This window comes from Lipotes vexillifer, unplaced genomic scaffold, assembly GCF_000442215.2.
Source record: "Lipotes vexillifer unplaced genomic scaffold, Lipotes_vexillifer_v1.1 scaffold569, whole genome shotgun sequence".
Taxonomy (NCBI): domain Eukaryota; kingdom Metazoa; phylum Chordata; class Mammalia; order Artiodactyla; family Lipotidae; genus Lipotes; species Lipotes vexillifer.
The window spans coordinates 1,832,836-1,844,809 of NW_006795376.1; the positions used below are offsets into that span (position 1 = coordinate 1,832,836).

General features: G+C 41.7%; 1 protein-coding gene across 1 annotated transcript in view; it reads right to left on the reverse strand.

Annotated features, from left to right (window-relative positions):
* Positions 1–11,974, reverse strand: part of ARFGEF3 (ARFGEF family member 3) — a 182,169-nt gene that overhangs the window by 6,261 nt on the left and 163,934 nt on the right. Inside the window, exons 30-32 of the mRNA XM_007467600.1 lie at positions 11,645–11,747; positions 11,279–11,410; positions 9,384–9,505 (exon numbers count right to left, since the gene is read on the reverse strand). Coding sequence (XP_007467662.1) covers positions 9,384–9,505; positions 11,279–11,410; positions 11,645–11,747 — 357 coding nt within the window. The remainder of the gene's footprint in view (positions 1–9,383; positions 9,506–11,278; positions 11,411–11,644; positions 11,748–11,974) is intronic.

Genomic DNA, 11,974 nt, shown 5'->3' on the forward strand with positions numbered 1-11,974 from the left:
CTCCGCGGCACGCGGGATCCTCCCGGACCGGGGCACGAACCCGCATCCCCTGCATCGGCAGGCGGACTCCCAACCACTGCACCACCAGGGAGGCCCGGATTCCCTTTATTTCTTTTTCTTCTCTGATTGCTGTGGCTAGGACTTCCAAAATTATGTTGAATAGGGCTTCCCTGGTGGTGCAGTGGTTGAGAGTCCGCCTGCCAATGCAGGGGACACGGGTTTGTGCCCCGGTCCGGGAAGATCCCACATGCCACGGAGCGGCTGGGCCTGGGAGCCATGGCCACTGAGCCTGCGCGTCCGGAGCCTGTGCTCTGCAGTGGGAGAGGCCACAACAGGGAGAGGCCCGTGTACCGCAAAAAAAAAAAAAAAAAAAAAAAAAAAAAAAAATGTTGAATAAAAGTGATGAGAGTGGACATCCTTGTCCTGATCTTACAGGAAATGCTTTCAGTTTTTCACTGTTGGGTATGATTTTAGCAGTAGGTTCGTCATATATGGCCTTTATTATGTTGAGGTATGTTCCCGCTATGCCCACTTTCTGGAGATTTTTAAAATCATAAATTGGTATTGAATTTTGTCAAAATCTTTTTCTGCATCTATTGAGATGATCATATAGTTTTTATTCTTCAATTTGTTGATGTGGTGTATCACACTGATTGATTTGTGGATACTGAAAAACCCTTGTATCCCTGGGATAAATCCCACTTGATCATGGCGTATGATCCTTTTAATGTATTGTTGGATTTGGTGTGCTAGTATTTTGTGGAGGATTTTTGCATCTACGTTCATCAGTGATATTGACCTTTAATTTTCTTTCTTTTTTTTTTTGTTGTATCTCTGTCTGGTTTTCGTATCAGGGCGATGGTGGCCTCACAGAATGAGTTTGGGAGTGTTCCTCTGCAATCTTTTGGAAGAGTTTGAGAACGATGGGTGTTAGCTCTTCTCTCAATGTTTGGTAGAATTCACCTGTGAAGCCATCTGGCCCTGGTATTTTGTTGGGAGTTTTTAAATCACAGTTTTAATTTCAGTACTTGTGATTGGTCTTTTCATATTTTCTATTTCTTCCTGGTTCAGTCTTGGGAGATTGTACCTTTATAAGAATTTGTCCATTTCTTCCAGGTTGTCCATTTTATTGGCATATAGTTGCTTATTAGTCTCTTATGGTCCTTTGTGTTTCTGTGGTATCTGTTGTAACTTCTCCTTTTTCATTTCTAATTTTATTGACTTGAGCTCTCTTCCCTCTTTTCCTTGATGAGTCTGGCTACAGGTTTATCAAATTTTTTTATCTTCTCAAAGAACCAGCTTTTAGTTTCATTGATGTTTTTACTGTTTCCTTTGTCTGTGTCTCATTTGTTTCTGCTCTGATGTTTATGGTGTCTTTCCTTCTACTAACTATGGGGTTTATTTGTTCTTGTTTCTCTAGCTGCTTTAGGTATAAGTTTAGGTTATTTGAGATTTTTCTTGTTTCCTTACGTAAGATTGTATTGCTATAAACTTCCCTGTTAGAACTTGTTTTGCTGCATCCCATAGGTTTTAGATTATCATGCTTTCATTTTCATTCATCTCTAGGTCTTTTTTTTTTTTTTTTTTTTTTCTTGCGTTATGCGGGCCTCTCACTGTTGTGGCCTCTCCCATTTGCGGAGCACAGGCTCCGGACGCGCAGGCTCAGTGGCCATGGCTCACGGGCCCAGCCGCTCCGCGGCATGTGGGATCTTCCCGAAACGGGGCACGAACCCGCGTCCCCTGCATCGGCAGGCGGACTCTCAAGCACTGCGCCACCAGGGAAGCCCTCTAGGTCTTTTTTGATTTCCTCTTGGATTCCTTCAGTGATCCGTTCGTTGCTTAGTAGGATATTGTTTAGCCTCTATGTGTCTGTGTTTTTCACAGTTTTTTTCTTGTAGTTGATTTCTAATCTCATAGCATTGTGGTCGGAAAAGATGCTCGATATGATGTCAATTTTCTTAAATTTACCAAGGCTCGCTTTGTGGCCCAGCATGTGATCAATCCTGGAGAATGTTCCATGTGCACTTGAAAAGAATGTGTATTCTGCTGCTTTTGGATGGAATGCTCTATAAATATCAGTTAAATCCATGTGGTTTAATGTGTCATTTAAAGCCTGTGTTCCCTTATTTATTTTCTGCCTGGATGATCTGTCCACTGATGTAAGTGGGATGTTAAGGTCCCCCACTATTATTATGTTACTGTTAATTTCTCTTTTATGGCTGTTAGGAGCACCTCTGTATATAAGGCGGATACTATGTTGGGTGCATATATATTTGCCATTGTTATATCTTCTTGGATTGATCCCTTGATCTTTATGTAGTGTCCTTCTTTGTTTCTTGTAACAATCTTTAAAGTCTATTTTGTCTTATATAAATATTGTTACTCCAGCTTTCTTTTGATTTCCATTTGCACGGAATACATTTTGCCATTCACTTACTTTCAGTCTCTATGTGTTCCTAGATCTGAAGTGGGTCTCCTGTAGATAGCATATATACACGTGTTGTTTTTGTATCCATTCAGCCAGTCTGTGTCTTTTGGAGCATTTAATCTGTTTACATTTAAAGTAGTTATCGATATGTATATTCTTATTGCCATTTTAATTGTTTTTAATTTGTTTTTGTAGGTGCTTTTTCTTCCCTTCCTCTTTTGTTCTCCTCTCTTGTGATTTGATGACTAACTTTAGTGTTGTGTTTGGATTACTTTTTCTTTTTTGTGTATCTATTGTAGATTTTCGGTTTGCAGTTACCATGAGGTTTTTGATATAGAAGTCTATATAAAAGCAAGATTGTTTTAAGTTGCTGTTCTTTTAATTTCAAATGCATTGCCAATATCCTGCATTTGTGATCTCCTCACAATTGCTGGTTTTCATATCGTATTTGTGTGCAGATTATTTCCTATTTTTACTGTACGTTTGCCTTTACCAGTGAACTTTTCCATTCATAATTCTCTTGTTTCTAGTTGTGGCTTTTTCTTTTCTGCTTAGAGAAGTTCCTTTAGCATTTGTTGCAAAGCTGGTCTGGTGGTGCTGAATTCTCTTAGCTTTTGCTTGTCTGTAAAGCTTTTGATTTCTCTGCCAAATCTGAATGAGCGCGTCATTGGGTAGAATATTCTTGGTTGTAGGTTTTTCCCTTCCATCACTTTAAATATATAATCCCACTCCCTTCTGGCCTGCAGAGTTTCTGCTGAGAAATCAGCTGATAACCTTATGGGAATTCCCTTGTAGGTTGTTTCTTTTCCCTTGTTGCCTTTAATATTTTTTCTTTATCTTTAATTTTTGTCAGTTTGATTACTACGTGTCTCAGTGTGTTCCTCCTTGGGTTTATCCTGCCCGGGACTCTGCATTTTCTGGACTTGGGTGACTGTTTCTTTTCCCATGTTAGGGAAGTGTTTAGCTTATCTCTTCAAATATTTTCTTAGGTCCTTTCTCTTCTCCTTCCGGGGCCCCTATAATGTGAATGTTGGTGCATTTAACGTTGACCCAGAGGTCTCTTAGGCTGTCCTCCTTTCTTTTCATTCTGTTTTCTTTCTTCTGTTCCACAGCAGTGATTTCTATCATTCTGTATTCCAGCTCACTTATCTGTTCTTCTGCCTCAGTTATTCTACTACTGATTCCTTCTAGTGTATTTTTCATTTCAGTTATTATATTGTTTGTTCTTTAGTTCTTCTAGGTCTTTGTCTCTTCTATCTACTCGATCTGTGCCTCTATTCTTATTTTCAAGATCTTGGACATCTTTATTATCATTACTCTGAATTCTATTTTAGGCAGATTGACTAGCTCCACTTCACTTAGTTGTTCTTCTGGGGTTTTATCTTGTTCTTTCATCTGGGACATACTCCTCTGCCGTATCATTTTGTCTGACTTTCTGTGATTGCAGTTTCCATTCCACAGGCTGCAGGGTTGTAGTCTTTCTTGCTTCTGCTGTCTGCCCCCTGGTGGATGAGGCTGTCTAAGAGACCTGTGCAGGCTTCCTGGTGGGAGGGACTGGATCTTTTCCCTCTGGTGGGCAGGGCCATGTCAGGGGGTGTGTTTATCAGGCAGCTATTTATCCAGGAAGCCTTTAAGCAGCCTGCCTGCCGATGGGTGGGGTTGTGTTCCTTCCCTGTTGGTTGTTTGGCCTGAGGCATCCCAGCACTGGAGCCTACAGGCTGTTGGGTGGGGCCAGGTCTTGGTGAGAAAATGGCAGCCTCCAAGAGTGCTCACGCCAATGAATATTCACCAGAACTGCCGCCACCAGTGTCCTTGTCCCTGCAGTGAACCACAGCCACCCCCCACCCCCAACTCTGCAGGAGACCCTCCGATACTAGCAGGTAAGTCTGGCCAGTCTCTTATGAGGTCTCTGCTTTTCTCCCTGGGTACTGTGCACGAGCCCTGTGTGCACCCTCCAAGAGTGGAGTTTCTGTCTCCCCCAGTCCTGTGGAATTCCTGCGATCAAACCCCGCTGGCCTTCAAATCCAGATTCTCTGGGGGCTCCTCCTCCAGACCCCCAGGCTGGGGAGCCAGATGTGGGCCTCAGACCTTTCACTCCTGTGCGAGAACTTCTGTGGTATAATTGTTTTTCACTTTGTGGGTTGCCCACCTGGTGTGTATGGGATTTGATTTTATCACAGTTGTGCCCCTCCTACAGTCTCATTGTGGCTTCTTCTTTGTCTTTGGATGTAGGGTGTCTTTTTTGGTAGATTCCAGCATTTATTTGTTAGTGGTTGTTCAGCAGTTAGTTGTGATTTTGGTTTTCCCATAAGAAGGGGTGAGCTCATGTCCTTCTACTCCACCATCTTCAAACCCAAAGCTTTTAGAATCTTACTGAAGTTGGTTTATAGGCACCAAACCAGTTTTCCAGGATTAAAAATGTTAATGCTTTAGGTACATATGTATAAAAGCTTTAGTGCTTCCAGTGTGTGAGACAGAGAAGGTCTAAACACTGAAAAGTTTTTTAACTTTAGAGGTATTATGGGGCTAATATTTTCAAAGAAAGAAATTAAAGTAATTGATAATTTGCAGCCTTCTAAAACAAACCTAGGAGAGAAAACAGCATTCACTCAGCACAGGCTAATTCCTTTCTGCATCCTTTTCTGCCAGCACAGACGTGGGATTTGTTTGTGGGCCTTGGAATGTGCATTTGGGGGAGGTGAGAGAGGGTGAATGCTCCCTAGACATCTGGCCAGAGCTCCTGGTTGAGAAGCAGGTGCAACCCTCCAGTCATGACAACTTCCTAATCAGGGCACAGCCCTGATAAAGCAACATTAGAAGTGAATGCTCACATTTTGGTGATTCAGCCCCTTTTGTTTGGCTGGATTCCTGTACTAAGAAAACATTCTCAATTCCAATTTCAACATTTTAATCCACCAATGTGGTTTTGGGTTTGTGGTTTCCCATTCTTTTCACTGCTCTTAGAATTTCATGAAAATAGCTTATGGCATGATGTTGCAAACTAATTCCCACAACTGGATAATGACAAAATTACAGCTCATTCATACTACTGATTTCAAAAGTCCAACTGTTACATTAATACTTAAAAAAATTTTTTTTATTAGAGTATAGTTGATTTACAATGTTATGTTAGTTTCAGGTGTACAGCAAAGTGCATCAGTTACTATATCTCGTACATATTACATATATACCTATATCTCCTTTTAAGATTCTTTTCCCATATAGGTCATTACAGAGTATTGAGTTCCCTGTGCTATACAGTAGGTTCTTATTAGTTATCTATTTTATATTTAGTAGTGTGTATATATCAATCCCAATTTCTCTCCCCCCCCCTCCCTTTCCCCCCTGGTAACCATTAGTTTGTTTCCTACATCTGTGACTCTATTTCTGTTTTGTAAATAAGTTCATTTGTACCATTTTTTAAGACCATTAATTTAAAAATTACTTTTATAACTAGCAGGAGAAATATTTTAACTAGCAAAAAAGAACAAAATTTAAAGGTTGACCTTGACCTTTGTGTAGTGGTATCTCAAAGAAAACACTGTACTTTCAGCAAAAATGGAATATGTACAAAGAGCTGTCAAACAGTAACCCCTTCTAACATATCACTTAGGCACCTTTTTTGGTAAAATATATATAACCTGATGTTACAATTTTAACCATTTTTAAAAGTTCAATTCAGTAGCATTAAGTACATGCACAATGTTGTGTAACCATCACCACTATCTATTTCTAGAACTTTTTCATCATCACAAACAGAAACTCTGAACCCATTAAATGGTAACTCCCCAACCCCTCCCAAGCCCCCCACCATAGAAGTTACTTGAGGTATTGGGAGACCTGAATATGCACTCTCTTGAAGAAGCAGGCTGTGAAAACCACCAATTTGGTCTAGTGCTTCATGTCCACGACTATAGGACCCTAACCACGAAGGGAAATCCTGTCGCTTATCACTGGGCTGGCCTCCCCACTGTACCATAAATCTTCAAGGGACAGGGCAGTGCCTTTCTCATCTTCTTGTCCCAGGGCAAATGTATGCTGAGAGAAGCATTGAAAACAAACCAAAAGAACAAAAACCAGATTAGTTCTGAGTGCAGGTGCCTGTAAGAAATGGTCTCCTTGAGCAGTGGCTCTTGACACTTCAACCCCATCCTGCTGGCAGCCTGGACTCCTGAAGTAGGAAGCACAACCTTCAGAAGTCATCTGTTGACGGACACTTAGGTTGCTTCCATGTCCTGGCTACTGTAAATAGAACTGCAATGAACATTGTGGTACATGACTCTTTCTTTTTGAATTATGGTTTTCTCAGGGTATATGCCCAGTAGTGGGATTGCTGGGTCACATGGTAGTTCTATTTTTAGTTTCTTAAGGAACCTCCATACTGTTCTCCATCGTGGCAGTATCAGTTTACATTCCCACCAACAGTGCAGGAGGGTTCCCTTTTCTCCACACCCTCTCCAGCATTTATTGTTTCTAGATTTTTTGATGATGGCCATCCTGACTGGTGTGAGATGATATCTCATTGTTGTTCTGATTTGCATTTCTCTAATGATGTTGAGCATTCTTTCATGTGTTTGTTGGCAATCTGTATATCTTCTTTGGAGAAATGTCTATTTAGGTCTTCTGCCCATTTTTGGATTGGGTTGTTTGTTTTTTTGATGTTGAGCTGCATGAGCTGCTTGTAAATTTTGGAGATTAATCCTTTGTCAGTTGCTTCATTTGCAAATATTTTCTCCCCTTCTGAGGGTTCCCTTTTGGTCTTGTTTATGGTGTCCTTTGCTGTGCAAAATCTTTTAAGTTTCATTAGGATATGGGGAGGGAGAAGGGTAAGCTGTGACAAAGTGAGAGAGTGGCAACAGACATATATACACTACCAAAGGTAAAATAGATAGCTAGTGGGAAGCTGCCGCATAGCACAGGGAGATCACCTCAGTGCTTTGTGACCACCTAGAGGGGTGGCATAGGGAGGGAGACTCAAGAGGGAAGAGATATGGGAACATATGTATAGCTGATTCACTTTGTTATAAAGCAGAAACTAACACACCATTGTAAAGCAATTATACTCCAATAGATGTTAAACAAACAAACAAACCCAGATTTCTCTTTTCTCTTTACTTAAATGTTGCAATCTGGTTTTAGTTCCAGTCTTTTGTTCCCCATGGGTGATTTTAATGTGGACCTCTGAGGACGCACCTAACCAGCAGATGCACAAACTTTTCTTACGTCTAACTCATCTCCTCCTACCTTCTGTGCTAAGAATTGGCCCTGTGAATGAGTCAAATCCAACAACGCAAAATACTTAAAGAATTTTAGAGGATGTTTTAAGGCATAGTGGCTTCTACTAAGGAATTTGTGCTTTTCCTGTTTTACTGAATTTCATTGAGGGGGTAATTGTCTATTAAAAGTACTAAGTAAACTGAGGAACCATGGTGATAAATTTTTAAATCTTAACCTTTTAAAACCATTAAGCCAGTAACATAGGAATATTAGGTGATCCTATTTTTCCTGTGTTTTATTTATAATGTGAATGCAGCTTATTATTCCTCTCCCCCTTTTTCTTCAAAAATCGTTTTAGTAGGAATAATTGGCTGAAGGGACTAGAAATATATAAAAAAAGGAAAACAGGTAAGAACAGAACTGAAATTTGAAAGTAGATCAACGCTTAAAGCTGTGGAAAGGAGTGCACAATCATTGGTATGCAGAACAGATAAAAATGCCCAACACTTTTGCGTGATCGGCAGTGGAGGGAAGCAGGGCACAGAATTGGGAGGAATACGTGGGATATCGGTAAAGTTCTACTTCTGAAGTGCAGTGGCAGGTTCATAGTTATTTCACTTTTTATTCATGCTTGATAACCTTTGAACCTTCCATAGTCTTCTGTATGTACCACACACAGTTGACTAAAAAACGTCAGTACCTGGAAGTTTCACCCCAATAGGTATATTAATCAAACTGCTATGCTACCTGGTAACTTTTGGAAAATTCACACTCTCTCCCTAACATGGAAATGGTAAAGGACACAGGCATTGTGCTCAGCTAGACCTGGTTTTGATTCCAGCTCCCCTGCTTCGCAGTCTCCCTGAATGTCTCCTCATGCACAAGTGGAAGTGGATTACCTACTCCCTGAACTTCATATATTGCACTCAAATACTTATCATCATTATTATCAGTGTGTCAGAAGTTTTAAAATGGGAACTTTCAGTCTCTGGCTTCATCTTAAACTTGAGGAACAATGCTTTTTTGGCAGGATGATAGTATTTAAAAAGAGCAAGTTTCCTGTGGCATGCACTGAGCTTTCTGTATCCTAACAGCTGTACTGCTCGTGAGAAGTTAATGATGTATTTCTCACTGAAACAATATGAATCAGAGCTCATATTATTTTTTTAAAAAGGATTATGATATGTATGATGCTATAGATACAGTGAGTTGTGCCCGCCCCCCCCCCCCAAATTCATACATGGAAGTCCTAATCCATAGTACCACAGAATACATACTTGGAAAAAGGGTCTTTAAAGAAATAATTGGGTTAATGAGGGCATTAGGATGGGCCTTAATCCAATATGACTGGTGTCCTCCTAAGAGGAGGAAATTTGCACAAAGACGTATACAGAGGAAAGACCATGCAAAGACACAGGGAACGGACGTTCATCTAGAAGCCAAGGAGGGAGGCCTCAGAAGAATCCAACGTGGCTGACACCCTGATCTTGGACTTCTGGGCTCTGGAACTGTGAGAAATTAATTTCCTGTTGTTTAAGCTACCCAGTCTGTGTACTTTGTTATGGCAGCCCTAGCAAACAAACACATGTGAAATGTGGGAAATTTGGTTAAAATGCTAACAAGTTTTTGCTAAGTGACTCCACAACCGTTTTCAGTATTCTTGGCTGAAGCTTGAATTACAATGATCAAGAGCTGGGGATAAATGAACTTTCCTCTTTATAAGTGCTTAGCTGCTTACCTTTTCTTGGTGTGTCCATTTGGCTTCTCATCAGGAGGCAGTTCAATAATGAGCTGACAGGACTGAGCATGATCAAAGTTGTTTGGAGTCTTTGGGGAGCTCTGGGTGTCCAACATAAACACCTGCACACGTATACAAAGGTACAGGTCAGAGCGCCACCATCCTCACCCTGCCTCCGCCAGGGATCAGCTGAATGGCTTTCGGCAAGTGACTCACTCTACTCATTTTTTCACCTTTAAAATGAGGTTGGTAATGATTTCCTAGTGGTATGTTTGTTGAGAGAATTAAATGAATTAATATGTGTGTACTGACATATGCCAAGCATTAGAACAGAAGAGTAAATACGCAATAAAAGTTAGCTGCTGGCACGAACAGTAATGACACTACTGCTTCTGCCACGTGACAAGTCATTACACTCCAAACAGCAAGGACCGACATTTAATGTTAGCTAAGAGTAAATAAAAAGGGGCTATGTTTGTAAGAGGTCTTCTCTGCTTTAGACGTCTGTTTGGTACATATTCTAAACCGTGCAGGAACAGGAAACTAATTGGGGCTTCTCCCGTCAGGGCTGCTGCTGTGGCCATGCTGCTCTATTAACAGACAATGGGAGAAGTGACTTAGAAAACAGTAGCCACTTCTCGGATCCTGATCCAAATGATTTCACTTGACATTTAACATACCTTCACCACTTCCCTTTGGAAACTTGAGTATTCTTACGGAATTGTTTCTTTCCAAACCTTGTTAAATTATCAGATTTATGTGAAGAGTAAATATGGGAGAAGGTTTGGGACTGAAAAAGAAGCAATTATGAAGAAATGAAAGATTCACTAACTGTTTGTTGCTGTTCTCCATTAACTATTTCAGAACAGGATTCCATTTTCATATTCTTGCTGTGGGTGGAAAGACTGCTGGACGCACATGGGGAAATTCCTCATCTAGTCCGCTGTGAAGGCTTTCTACTTAGAGAGGCCACCCCTTCAGAGGAGGACCACCCTCTTGCCTTCTCTGTTATGGTTCCTGGCCAGAACCCGTGTCCGGGATGTTAGGAATGTGCTCAGCAGATGTGAGTAGTTGAAGATGGGAGGTTCTTGGCCCACCCTCTGAGGAGAGCTGGGGAAAGTGCTTCAGAAGCCAGACCTGGCAGGAAACTTCTCAACTAATATGGTGAACGTGACTGAGTTTGTTGACAGGGCATCCTGGGTTATCAGTGTGCTAAGGGGAAATTCTATTAAGGACTTCTGTAATTTAGTGATTCATTGACTCAAGAAATATTTAATAAGTGCCTTCCATCTGCCCTGCTCTAGGACGACCAGTATACAGAATATGTTCTCTGCTCCTGACGCATCAGCTTACAACCAACGTTTGTGACTTCTGCCATGTGTCAGAAGAAAAAGTCATTGGTACATGGTGATTCCTGCACGGATAAGTACATCTTAATTTTACTAGTTAGTTAACAGTTAACATTCAACTCAAATTTATTAAACAACTTGTAAATGTTAAGCTCTTTGCTGTGTATGGGAGGTACAGGAAAAAAAATAAGTTTACCATTTTTAGACACTCATAGTCTAGCATTAACAATAGTATTTCAGTAACTATTTATAACATAAGTAGTGCAAGTCAAGTTATGTATGGAGTGCAGCGGCCGGGTGGAAAAGGACCCTATTTGATCAGGGTACTGGAGGATGCAACAAGCTAGAAATGGCCAGAGGACCATGACGCTGTTGACTAGGTTCAAGTGATTTCTAGAAAAGAACAGCATTGGCCGGAGCTCAGAGCCAGGACACATATGTCCCTAAAGGAAAGAAAGGCAGTGTGGTGACGCACGGCCTTCAGAAACGACACCTAGCAATATCTCAAGCTTCCAGAGCCCCTGGGATCAAAAACCCCACCCTTACCTGCTGAGCCATGGCTCGGATGCGCCAGTACTCGGCCTCAGCACTGGGGGAGGAGGATGGAGCCGCCACCCTCACCTGGCAGCCTTCCCCGCTGAAGCTCTCGGTGCCGCTGTGGAAGCAGCCCAGCAGATCCTGGGGAGAAACACAGCAGTCGTTCGCTGGGTGCACCTGAGTTCATGGCTCCAGGCCCTGTCTTTGATCTGCCACTGTCACTGTGTCTGGGACAAAGTACTGATCCAGCTACCTTGTTCCCACCAAGTGAGACTGCCTGCTACATGGAGGGAGGCGGAATCCAGGCGACCCAACTTGAGGACCACCAGGGAGCTGAGAAAGGCTGGAGGTGCCCTGGTCTCTCCTCTGACTTACCTTCACCGGCTTGAGCGTGGCCGAGAAGGCGTCCTGCAGGGCACAGCAAGCCAGCCTCCACATCTCCTCCATGAACACGGGGCCCGCTGTCACGAGGACATACCTGCCAGGAGAAAAAAGGAAAGAAGTCTTGAATTCATATATTTTATTGTCACAAAAGGTAGGTAGGTCCTTCCAGACGCGTGCCTAGATTTAGCCTATAGTTCCCTTACAAGTCTTGCTGTCTTTTATCACTCTTGCCTTCGGCCCATCTGGTAGGCCACTGTCCTAATACTATTTCCTAACCCATTTAATGTAAAAAAAAAAAAAAAAAAAAAAAAAAAAAAAAAA